The 13,540-nt window shown below is 40.9% G+C and overlaps 1 protein-coding gene across 2 annotated transcripts in view; it reads right to left on the bottom strand.

Annotated features, from left to right (window-relative positions):
• The window catches only part of STK39 (serine/threonine kinase 39), a 160,463-nt gene that overhangs the window by 77,661 nt on the left and 69,262 nt on the right, over positions 1–13,540 (bottom strand). For both annotated transcript variants that reach the window (XM_054043774.1, XM_054043776.1), the window contains exons 9-10: positions 12,385–12,433; positions 12,215–12,280 (exon numbers count right to left, since the gene is read on the bottom strand). In XM_054043774.1, the coding sequence (XP_053899749.1) occupies positions 12,215–12,280; positions 12,385–12,433 (115 nt within the window). The remainder of the gene's footprint in view (positions 1–12,214; positions 12,281–12,384; positions 12,434–13,540) is intronic.

Below are 13,540 nucleotides of genomic sequence, written 5' to 3'. Positions count from 1 at the left end.
GCTAATGGGAGACATGCTCTGAGAGCAAAGTTTTGTCTTTTGTCATTGCTAATGATATATTACAACAACACAAATAAGGCCATAAATACATGGACTCCCATCAGTAAGGGGTACACATTTGCCCTTTAGGAGTAACACATATACACATCTCTGACTAAAGTATAGTGCTAGGATAACAAAAAAGAAAAAGAAAAGGAATGGAAAGGGAGGGAAAGGAAATGAGAGGGATGGAGATCTTAGTTTCCATCTTCTAGGAATTATGCTAGGGTATTTAAATTGCTTGGTATTTTCTCTCCCCCCCCCCCCCTTGGAGTACTAAATTAGTCCCCTTGGTCACTGTGGCATAGCTCAGGACGATTAGCTGCAAATCACAAATATGGCCACATGGAAAAACACCACTTTCTCTTTTCCTTTTAATGCCTCATAGCTTGTCCTCTCCCCCCTGTCCATTTTTTAAAAGCAGAGATCCAGCCAACACTTCCACATTTCTGTGCAGGCAGGAGCAGGGAGCACAGAGGTCCATGCGCTTTATTAGTAATAAAGCGAAACTGAAATGGAAAGCAAGCACTACCTCTGGGCATAAATGAAAAATATTGTGTTAGAACCAAGCACCTCCCAGCACACAGCACGAAGTAGGATTTTCATTTTGAGGTAGGAGGTTTATGGCATAAACCAACATCATACGGGGCCATATCACACCCTCTTCTGTGAGCATGGGATATGGCGATTCAATGGAGAGCTGCCTCTACTGCATCACTCTCTCCTTACCCCACCTTCAACGAAGACTTTCTGTGGGGAAATACTGCACTGAGCAGAGCTGGCCACACAGGCAGTACTTTACATCCTCAACCCTAAGACGGTGTAAGACGGTGGGTGAATGGACTGGCAGGAACAAGGGAAGACATGGCCCGGCTGGAACCAGGAGAGAAAGGGACCCCAAAAATATAAATAGAAAGAGGAGGTAAACAGGTGAACTCTAATTTTTCATACTGACTCTGAATCACCTTTACAACCATCTACTTGCTCCTCTTTCCAGCTCTTCAGAGTGCTCGCATCTCCAATCTTCTCACTTCCTTTGCTCCTTAACTGACAGCATATTTTACCCTCAACAGCTCTTTTTCACCCTGCTCCCAGTTCAGTTTCCAGTGGTCACAGGAGCAGGTCAACATGGCAATATACTATTCTACTAAGCAAAAACATTTCCCATGCGTTCCCCAGGAAAGATGGAACACTAGAACCATAACGAAGGGTGGCAGGAACGTGAGAGTGAGAAGGATCATGACTCTTGCAGCAGGAGCAAGGGAAACAGCATTTACATTTAATTAAAATGATTGAAGGTGGAAGATCTTTAGCAGCCACTCAAACATGGACATTATCATTTTCATACTCCACATGGGGGACACTGTAATAAACAAAGTGGAGCGAGAGAGTAGGTAGGTTCTGTGAGGGGAGAAAAAATACCCAGGAAAACTAGAATAAGTCAAAGAGAATAAGGGCAGGTCTACACTTAAAATGCACATAGGTGAGTATAACTATGTGTGGATTTTTCACACCCATGGGCGACTTAGTTATACCAAAGTCATTTTGTAGCGCAGACCTGCCCTAAGAACAGGACATGGGGGGCAGTTAGGTTTTTACTTTTCTGAAGACAGACATATTTTATGTTCATCTATGCCAGTCTGTCTGCCCTCCTCCCCCAATATGTTCATCTATGTCTGCCTTCAGTATAAATAAAACTGTTCGCCTTGCCCTAGGAAAACAAATAAAAACCCAGTTTAACTGGTTGTAACTTCATGAACAAACTTTTCATCAGTCTCCATAAATGATTTGCAACACTTCAAGCTTCCAAGGGATTCACACATCCCTACGTCTCATTTCATAGTAGCGGAGGCCTTCCAAATGAGGGAGCTTTCACAAGTAACTGAAGCGACCCAACGTTTAATGTCCTAAACTCTACCTTCAAATTTAAGAATTATAACTACTTGCTGTGATGTGTTACAGGGCACTTAGAGCCAGTACTGTAAACCTCACTAAATAGGGAAGGCCTGAGAATTCTGAAATGGCGTCAACAGGGGTGAAAGTGAGCCACTACGGGCCGGTATGGCATACCGGTAAGAAGCCGGTACCAGCCCGTCCGTGGCAACGCTTTAACATCACTGCCCCTTCCCCATCCCTGCTGGTAGGGACCCTACTGGCAGGGCCACCAACAAGGGAGGCAAAAGGGGCAGGGACGTTAAAGCGCTGCCGCAGCAGCTGGAGCCCTGGGCAGCACAGGGGGAAAGCGGACCCCCCCCAACTCCTTCTGCCTGAGGCCCCGCCCCTTCCGGGGGCCAGAGCCTGCCCCAGCCCCCATACCAGTAAGTCTTCGGAGTTACTTTCAGCCCTGGGCATTGAGCACAGTTAGCTACAAGCAGAAACAAAGACTGAGTCATAGTCAATGGCACTCTCTGCTGACACCCATTATCAACAGGTAGACAGCCCAGTGTCCCCCTTTGGGGTTAACACTAACAAAGCCCTCACCTCTACTGTGCTGCAAGGACACTTTAAAAAACAAAAAAAAATTGCATCGCTGGTTTCACTACCCGCAGAAGTAGTGATGACCAGATTACTACTAATGAAGAATTTACCTGTTGCAACCATGCGCCTTTCTGCTCATCTGCACCACAACAAAGCACTTCACAGCCAATAGCTTTACAAACATTAAAGTACTGCAGAAGAGGTTCTTGTTTCCCCCTAGCGAACAAGGAAATGTGGAATCATGATATTAATGGTAAGACTAAGGAACCTTTGTAGGTAATATTAGTACTAACAAGAGATTGCCATTGGTCCCCTTTGTTTTCTCTACAAATGGCTGACCAGCTTTCTCTCCTTTTCCTTTCTAAGGTCTTTCCCCAATCCACCCTCTTACTCTGTCCCCAACTCCTCTTCTCACAAGAATAATGCTTCTTTGAAGAATCAGAGTTCAGACTTGAGGCTCCATGTTGCACAGCTTGCATGTAACAAGAACGGAATGTTTCCCACAATATTTGTAATGCATGCTTTGTTTTGGAAAGCAGAATTAAGCCAGACATGTTTATACTCAACCTAAACAAGCTTAGGGATCCAAAAATATGATCTTGTTTTCTGTTACTGTCATGTTATTTGAAGTATGCACCGATAGTAATTCAGTACTGATTTTATTTTTTCAAGTATTTTTTATTTTTTCTCCAATTGTTAGTTCCACTACATAAAATTCCATTATTGTCATTTTTAAAAACAGTATGTCATCCACATCTCTCCAATTCATATTGTTTCATTGGAATATTTCATCTTTTAGGCACAAATGTGCAGCTGTATGGAAGAGGAATTGGAAGTTTAAGTCCTTAGGGTAGTGGAGATTGAATGCTTCTATGGGGAAAAAAAAAAAAAAAAAAGAAAAAGAGCCTGAACACAGGAATCCCAAACTAGCTATTCATAGGGCACCCCCTAATGGTAATTCAGACATGTGAACAGAGCCATTCATTTGTTTTTTTCCGCAGCTCAAAGTAAAGTACTACAGCCCAGCAGTTAAAGGCAGGAGTGGAAAGAAACCAAATTAAAGGGGTAACTAATTGCTGAAACAGGTAATTCAGCCAAAGATGTACAGACCTAGATGTAGTAGCTCTAGAGATCCATTTCCTAGCCACTCACATGGATAATCAGAGTGAAGGCAAATCACTATCAAAGATTTTTATTTGAGAAGTAATTGGAAATTTATGTTAAAAATTTTTGGATCCCCTTCACCATGTGTTACCCTTCAGAGTATGTCTAACTGACCAACCAGCCACTTTCTCAGAAAATATATAATGATGGAAGTTGAATGCTTTCACTACTACACAATTGCTTTTTAAGGCCCTGATCCTAGCAGAATACAAGTATAATCCTGGCACCAATTAAGTTAATGACAGAAGCCCCATTGACTTCAATAGAGCCCTACAAGATATAGTAAGTACTACAACTGACCGCAAGCACTATGCCCAGTCATGTGTTATTTAGGATCAGGTTCTAAAAAAATACGGGCTAGGAGATAGTTGAATTCAATCTTAACTATAAACTTCCACTAACATAAAAAGTTACACTAAAGCTCATAGGTTAGAGAATGCTGCGTTAGGTGTCACACTTGAATTCCTCCCTTTGCTACTAAAATAGCAAAATGAAAGGTCTTTACTCCCTCTTGCATACATCACAAGAGTTCTCAAATTTGAGTTAAGCATCTCTACATGAATTTGATAAGGTTTATCAAAGTTCATTCTTCAAATACTTTTTTTTTATTTTTATAAGCCTATTCAAATGAAAACTCTAGTACAATTTTGGATGCTGAAATCTTGACATTTTCACAGTATCGGAGAATAAACATGGAGACCCAAACAGTTTGCATATTGAATGCGTTTGAATTATCAAAAAGAAGCCTATATTCTGATGAGTACAATAGTGTTTAACACCCCAGAACCAAAGCCTTTTCTAACTTAATGCTTTCTGTAACTATAATTATTGCCATGTCAATGTAGAAGGCAGAATACATTTCATTCTTACTTTGCACTTAAATCAATGTAATACAAATACACTGCTGCCCTCTGCTGGACATGTGATTACTCAACTATATAGTTAGAAATCCAAACCTTTTAAGACTTAGAGCTGTTTATTTGTTTTTTTGATTGGACTTCATATTCTATATGCATCTGTGCATGTACATTTTGAATATATCCAGCCCAGCAACTGTTTTCTTCCCAAGCCTTAAGCAGAGCTTTCACTCAATATTTATATACCCACTATTCCACCGTGTCCCAATTCATCTTCTGCTCTTCTATTCACGCCTATTTTAAGGGCTTGTTCCCATCAACCCCCAAATGTTCAGCCCCATACTAGGTTTTTCAATTCTTGAGCCGGGAATATTTTTCAGTTATATCCATTGTCCCATAAATTCTACCTCTGGCTATTTTATTCCCATGATGTCCAGTTCCACTTCCCTAGCAGTCCCCTAGTAGCTCCTATAGCATCTCCAGCTGCACCAGTCAGGTCTCAAGAAGTCAAGTTTTGATTGATTGTTTGTTTTTAAAAAGAAACAAAAATGATTTTTTTGCCTTCTTTTGGTTTCTGAGCCTTTAAGGTGTACTTGGGTAACCTTTCCAAGCTTCTCTACAACTGTGAGCATTAGAAACCTATTTCATTTGTTTTTATATAAAAATCTCTGCTCTCATTATTACTTAACTCCAGAAGCTGGAGCTTTCAATTATTATATACATACATACAGACAGACAGACAGACACACACTCTGAGACTTGCAATAAAATAGTGAGTGCAGGCAACACTGCTTCTGATTCATCTTGCAAATTCAACCGCAATCCCTTCTGGAGCTAATCTACATTGCCCGAGCCTCTTGCCAGTTTAACAAAAACAAAACAAAAATACCACCACACAGACCACTTCTCATGCTTCCCAACCTCTTCATTTCCAAATGTTCGCACAGATTACTTTTTGGAATGAATGGGGGCTCTTTGACCGTCCCCATACCAAGTTAAGCAGGCACAAAGACCTACTCCTCCACCATGTTTCACAGCATATTAGGAAAACAGTAGTTGGAGACAACTTACGAAGTTTGAGATAACCCTCCATGTCAACTGTGTATGTGCATGCTGAGCAATATCTGTTCAGTTTGGCCTCTTCTAGATTGAAGGCTGTATGACTCCAGAAAGGAGTAATGGACTACAGAGCCATCCACCCTCCAGCACCCTGGCTCAAATCCGGCACAGATAGTGACAGTCAACACCTCACACTGGTGTTTGGTGGCTTACACAAGAGGTGTTGGTGGTTTCAATCCAGTTCTTTAGCAGGAAAGTACCCACATCTACAAACCCCACCACAACCAGCACCTTTCACAGGCAAGAGGACAGGGATGGAATAGTCATGGAAAATTAGCTATCCCCTTAGGCTAGGAGCCCTCTCAGAGCTAAGGTAACAAGAAGCTTGCACTACCACTGCCTAGAATCAACCCCTTCTGAAAAGAAAAGGCTTGTTTCAACAATTCTCATTCCAGAACTTTTCCAGCACCACAAAATTCATTTAACACTTTGTGCCATCAGACTACACAATGCATTTCTGATATAAGAACACATGTTCACGGTCATGATTTTAACAGATTAACCCAAGATACAGCCAATGCTAAGCATTCTAAAGTCATGAGTCAGGCCCAATAGTAGCATGAGATTGGTTTAAAAATAATGCAAGATTTAAAAATAAGTTGGGTCTTATTTGCTTTGTCAGGCTTGGGCCTTTAGAGTGCACACAGTTTATGATTATGGCCTTCTCTGCAACCACAAGGGCTAGAAACTTTTGTTTTAAAAAAAACATTCTCCAGCAGTTATTTAATTTCAGGAACTGGGGTTGTAAAAGAACGTTCTCCAACTACCATGAGATTCATGTTAAAATTGAAGAAGAAGAAGAAAAAAAATCAAATCAGCAATCGTTAAGGATTTGAGTACATGTTTGAGTCAGTTTACATGCCCATCAGTTCTTTGTTTCAATCAGAGAGACTCAAATAACCCTGGAGTCAGAGCTACTGCTAGAAACATCTAAACAAGCCATCAGGTCAATGCTGGCACTCAAGAGACACTCACTGTTTCACTGAAGTTAAGTTTGAAAAACATCACCTATAGGTTCTTATGATGAAGATAAACACTTCGGTGCTTTTAAATCCTGATGGACAGTATACCATTTAATTGCTGTAGGATATAAAGTCACTTGAACTTTAGGTTGCAGTGGCATATGGACCATCTCAGGCACCAACATTGGTGGTGGGTAGGGTTTGTTTAGGAGATCGGTTTGATTCTGCAAGTTCAGGATTGGAGAGGACTCAGGCTCAACACCCACAAGTGTTCCAAGGCTTCCATTGACAGTGTCAGTGCCATATTGGAAAAAAACAGAAACTCACTGTTTTGGTTTCCACATATCTTATGACAGGAGTTTATTTCATACATGTCCCAGGGTCAGCATGGCTCACAGCAATCCTCTTCCTGAAATTGCAGGGTCAGGACAAAGTTTATCAACTTCAAGCTTGTGTTGCAGTGATCTCATTCAATTTCCATCCACTTGTTAATTCAGACACAATCAGAAGCGAATATTCTGGTTGTGTGGTTTGTTTGTTTTTTTTTGTTTTTTTTCTTTTAAAAGAATTTGTTTAGTAATAATGTTTGCTTTCAGTATTCTATTTGATAGCACCTTATAATGTATGTTTTTTCTTTTAGCATAACACAGTCAGTCTAGCCACAAAGGAATCAAGACTCTTTCCTTGGAGTTATATTTTATTTAAACTGAGGCTAAAATCCTACCCTCATTGAAGTACTGATATTGACTTCACTTCAGTGTGATCAGGATGAGGCCCCAAGTTCTGAAGTGTACTTCTGCTCATAAACTGGACGCAGTTATATATTTGGGAAATGTAAGTTACAAGTACAATACTAATAAGCCTGAAAAAAATACAGTGGAACCTATCTTAAAATAATAACCCATGGAAAGGACTGGCAAAAAAATTAGAACAAATCTTTAGTTAAAGTCATAATAGAAACCACATTCTTGCTTAAGACAAGAATTTCCTATTGTGTCTATTTCTCCACTTAAACGGTCTTCCTCAGCCCTCAAACCTTTTGACACAGCAGTCCCCAGGATTTAAAGGAAAAGAAGTCTTTTGGAAAAGTTGCCTGGTAGCTGTAGCCTCATCCAACCCCCTACTCGGCTCTTATGTTTCAGAGTGGATGGTTCCACACTCCATCTTGTTTCTGAGCACTTGGTAGGCCTGCTCTGAACAGGGCAAGACTGACCAACGCCCTATCCTACGGACTTCTTCACCACTGTAAAATCTGAAAAGATAAACTCCTGGGACCCGTGGAGAAAGGGAGATGGCTGGGGTGGGAGGAATAGATGACGATCCAAAATCTGAGCTTAGTGTTCACCCTTCCTCCGGTTACTATTTGAAAATGTTTCCTACCCTCAGGAAGAGTGCCAATGCCTAAAGATTCCTATGTTCAACAATCCCTGGCTCTTAAGATGTCACTTTATTTTCCACTGTGACCTCTAACAATACATTTGTGTTCTACATTACAAAATGCATCAGGACTTCAAGATACACAGTATTGTTATAAATTTATTTATATTGAGTTGGAGTGCCAATAAGAAGTTTCCTAGTATTGTGCTATTGTCAGGAAAATCAGTACTAATATATATTAAACTAGGTTTTATGATGGGTTGGGCGGGTGGAAGATAAGTCACACTCCTTTCACATGATCAAATTCAGAAAGTGTCTGGCTATCATCACTGTGGCTGAAAGTGCCAGGAGGGAGGAGACTATTTCAAAATGCAAAAAGTTAACTCTGTAGAAAAACACCTAATCTAGAATTAGTAAATTAACCAAAAACAAAAAAAAAAAAAGAGGCATATGATTGGGGTGTAGATATCTATTGTAAATCCCAATTTTGTAAGGTTACACTTGTTACAGCCTCGCACATTTTACCCACTCATTTAAAGCTGCTGTTTAAATACGGTATCTTTAGGATTATACCAAGGTGATGTGAATCAGGTTTAAAATAAAGGAATAGGCACAAATAGTGCTGACACAGCAGCAGCACAATAAAAGAGGACATTAGGTAAAGAGAAAAAGGTTAACTAAGTGCAATAAGGCTGGAGTTTTGGGCAGCGAGGCAAACTAATCACACATATCTTAGATGCAACAGAAATTACATTACTATACCTGTACTAGCAGGATTGGCATGGATGTCAATTACAGACTTTTGACGCCAAATGCCATATTAAAATATATTTTAAAGTACTGATGACACCAATTGCCTTCCCCACCTTTCCAGCACATGGGTTCTTCGAAAAGTGATTTCTGACTGACATTTCACATGTTGCATAAGTTTAGTTGCTCAAGTTCTACTTATAAAATATTTTTAAACAATCAATTCAATATTGAAATAGATTTATATTTTATAGCATTTTAAAATAGCAGCCAACTGATCATTAAAGCTTAAATTTCCAATGAATATTAATATTGAGGCTTTTAAAACTTAAGTTTTTAGCTAGTGAAGACATTAAATGACTTAACAGTTTTCAATTTATGCTGCAGTTGGCAGATGTTTACTCTATTGGCATTTTTAGTACAGAATGGCGTTTACAGCTCTCTCAAGACGGTCCTTTTTCTTCGCAATCCTAAGGGGGCGGGGGAAGTGGGGAGGTTTATCCTGAATCTGAAAGTAGAGGTGCCCAAACTGTGGTCTCAGGAGTACTTGATGGTGGTCCACAGAAAGATAGCATTGTGCTGGCTTCTCATTTCCAAATGAAAAGTTACTTTATGAGATAAAGTTACATTAAATACTTCCCCAATGAGAATTTGCTGCAGTTGACTCAGATATTATGGGATTATGAATAGAAGGGAGGCTGGTCTGCATGGTCAGGAGACAAACTATTTAAAATGTGGTCCATGCTATATAGGTTTAGAAACCGGTCTTCGAAGATAGAAGATTATGGTGATTCCCACTGTGGTATAAACTGAAAAATCCTATTTTTTCCCTTTTAAAGTCAAATTACACAAACTCCTTCCAACACATGCTGTCACCACATGGACAAAGATGTGGTATTCACTGCACCCTCTCCAAGTTTTCCATTCCTCCTGCCTGCTGGGGTACGTAAGGGTTAAGTAAAGACTGGGGAAACTGCTATCATAGTAATAGGGAGTGAGGCACAGGCAAGCGCTATTTCTTCGCTTGATAGATAAAGTTGCCATCCTTTTCCCTTCCCTTCTGCTTGTTAAGGATAGATAAGCATTGCAGCTGAATGAGGAATATGGTTGTCTGAAGGATGTGTGAAGTGTTATCCCCTCCCCCTTTCTCCCAGCTACATAAATGAGCTCGGGGTCATGGCCCCTTCCTCCCTCCCCTGTGAACTGCTGATTAAGGGAACTTGTGGCTACAATTACTGCAAAGAAATGCATCTTCAAGGTAAAAAAGCCTGTATAACAGGCTTAATGCTGTAAACAGTAGCGGGTATAATTACATTCAATATATAGCTATTAATATTCATTATATGGGCGTTCATATTATCAAATAAGGATTTTGGGGGTGTTGTAGTAAATGTAGGTATTTACATCTTAAACTTAGATAAAAGTGTGTGATGTGATTAACTCAGGGCTTACTCGACAATTGGGTCGAGGGGAACAAGTACTGCAATAAAGGAGTCTGTTTACTCAATCCACTTCTGTGTCCTTCATTCCATCTCTAGCACTGCCTACTTCTACCCAAACAGTCTGTCTATTGCCAGAACTGCTTCTTCTCCTCCTCTAGAATATTACCACCACCCACTGTGCCACAAATCCCTATTGCCAGTCACTAATGTCCGGTAGAGTCCTGTAACCCAATGGGAATGGACTATATGTGTTGGGTCAGGTATGAAAAATATCCGAGAGAGAGAGAGAGAGTGTGAGTTTCCAACTTCCTAATGCCCTCATCAGGTTTCCTTTGTAGCCTATATTAGTTATTACCATCCCCTGCTCCTCCTTCCAGCCCTTCACCCTGCCTTCTCCTCGCTCCCACCCCTTTCCCTAGGCCCTACACTGCTTTCCCCAGGCCCACTCTCTCCACAGTTCCCCTGGCCCCATGATCCTCTGTTCACCTTCCCCCTTCCCTCAACAGCCTCTTCACTCCCCAGCCCATCTGACCAGGACCCCATTCTCCCCCCCCCCCCCCCCCCGACAGAATAGTACCCCAAGCAGGAATGACTTTGGCGGAGCCACAGGATTCAAACTCCCGGAAGCAGGACAAGGATTGATTTTAAGGAGAGCGGTGGCTGTAGTGGTGCTGCTGATGCCCAGGTGGGTGGAAGCATCCCAGTGCTGCTGGCAGGTTGAGCCTGCTCAGGGGCAGGTGCCCCTCTCCCCACCTCACAAGAAGGAACAAAAGGGGGAATAACCCCTGGGCCTGCACACAGCAGTCTGAGTCCTCGGCCTGCACTGCTAGGTAGCACATGCTCCAGCTGCTTGGCCTTATTGCAGAGATGGGGTGTCTGAGCAAACCACTGACAAGGCAGCTTTCCCAGTGAGCAGGGCTGAACTCATCATCACTTCCCACAGGCCCCCAACTTCCATGGGGGCAAAAATCCCATTGATCCTCTGAGCATGGAACACCCCACCTGAGCCTGCAGGCAGTAACCCCACTGCTCTGCCCATAGCTCCCTGAGCACAATTAATACACTACAATTGTCAGAGTTGGGTCAGGGTCTGGAAACAATTCCACACTCTCAGGCTCAGGAATGACTGCAGTGTAGTCAGGTTTGGGTCTGGCTTTAAAAGTTAGACCTGAGCAGACCTCTATGTCCCAGCACTACCCTGTATTTATTAGGGAACAAAAAATCATGAGCGAGTAGTTTAAAGTATATATTTCTGAGTTCACTGAAAAATGTCTTTTCCGAACTCTAGAGGCTTCTACAATAGTTATATAAAAAAAAATAAAAAAAACCCCCTCATTCTTGCAAGTTACATTGGTCAATAGCCACAAGACTCCTGAAGAAAGTTCCTACCTTAGCCCTTTGAAACCTCAGTCAAGCCAATCTCTCAGAAAGCCCAAGAGAAGAGCAAAGCCTTGCAGCACATGGCTCAGTGGCTCAACTAGGGCTCAGTCTGTTGGACCAGGGAAGAGAACACGGGTTCCTCTCTGGAAGTGCCCTGCTGCCAGCTTCTTCCTAACTGAACAACTGTTACTGACGTCTTTGTGACTTATCATAATTACATGGAAATGCACACTAACCGGGTAATCCTTTGTAAATAGTGTTTGTTGTGCTCTTAACACTGTATTTTATGACCTGAATTTATGACTTCATTTTCTCTGTCTGTGGATCTATATGCTCACCATTTTCTGTACCTCCTAATAACAATTAAGAATTTTCCTGCTTTTATAGCTTTCTAACTAAAAATTTAAAGAATTAAAAAAAAACCTCTCTCTCTCGGCAAGGCACAATAAGGAAGGAAGTCAAAATGACCTAAGACTTTTTGGAGAAAGCTCAACCTCAGAAGCCATTCATTTTAAACAGTCACCATCTGCGAAGAGAATTGCTACATTCTGACAGTTAAAAATCAACATACTGAGTTTTCCCCCATGCTGGTCTCTGGACAATATCCTATCTTACTGTCTAGAGAAAAAAGTGTGAAGAACCTTACCTTTTTTGCTCTTTGTGCTATGTCAGGTGTTCTAGTCAGAAGCTTTTCTATCAGGTATTCTCTATTCTGAAAAACCAACATTTGGACAGTTAAACCCAATACAAGGAAAACAGGAGATTCACATAGATTGCAAGACAGAGCAGATTTACATGTAGGGTTAAGTATTTTACCTTGGCTTTCTGGAAGAATTTGCATTTTAAAAGTTCCGCTGCTGTGGGCCTGAAAGATCAATAATAAATTAGAGCAGAAACAAAGATCCCTCCTAATGAATACTGTACAGGACATTCATGAAATGACATGATACTTTTGAATTACTGCTGAATTAATAGCAATATTAACTGCAAAATTAATTTTAAAATCCATAATGATACACATATTCATTCACTATACACATTGTGAAATGATGTTCCTAGATGGTGAAAGCACTGGATATAATCAATATCCTGTCCTTGATTGTCCATTTTTTTTTTAAATGAATTTAGTGTTTGTGAGGGGTGCTGAATTTAAAAAGCCAAGACCTACAACCTCCTTTTACCCATTAAAAAGTCAATACATGTTTCCCTAGATGACCCTGCCCATGTGCCTAAACCATACTCCAGACGCAGGGGTAGTCAATTATTTTTTGTCAAGGTCCAAATTTCTTGTCAAGGTCCAGACTCTATAGAAAATAATAAAAAACAACGATAATAAATAAAAAGATTTTGGAGTCCGTTCAAAAGTGTCTGGTGGCCCAGATTTGGCCCGTGGTCCGCCTATTGACTACCCTGCTCAAGAACAAATCAGCTTATACAGATGAAAGGATAATTTAAAATGTTCCCAATAGTGAGGTAAGTGCCATTTATTTCAGTGATATGAAGACCTGTCCAAAAGGAACTGGACTGAACCCATTAACTTGTTTCATAAATCAAACAGCACTGTCAGAGCTTTCAGTCCCTAGACACACAAGTAGAATCTCTATGTTCTATGCTCTATGTTCCATTTTTACTCCCTGGAGTTATCTGTTGGGTGCTCTTACTCCCAGACCCCCCTGAATTTATACTTTTGCAGCAGTTGACGTCACAACCTTGCAACCAGAGTGTTATTGTTTACACTAATGATATGCTAGATTTCTGAATGCGGAGGAGCAACATTTGCCTACTTTTGCCTAGAGGTACAGCAGAGGACCTATGAATGTATTTGTCTGACTGTCAAGCAGAGGTGGTCAGAAATCGGGTTCCCCACCCTCCATAGAAAATTTCAACCGAAAGACATGAAATATTTCAGCACAAATTTAAAAACAAACAAAAAAACCCACACACTTTGATTTGAAAATGCTCCTGTGGTGCC

This window comes from Malaclemys terrapin, chromosome 11 (genome assembly GCF_027887155.1).
Source record: "Malaclemys terrapin pileata isolate rMalTer1 chromosome 11, rMalTer1.hap1, whole genome shotgun sequence".
Taxonomy (NCBI): domain Eukaryota; kingdom Metazoa; phylum Chordata; order Testudines; family Emydidae; genus Malaclemys; species Malaclemys terrapin.
This window is presented reverse-complemented; position numbering and strand designations above follow the sequence as displayed.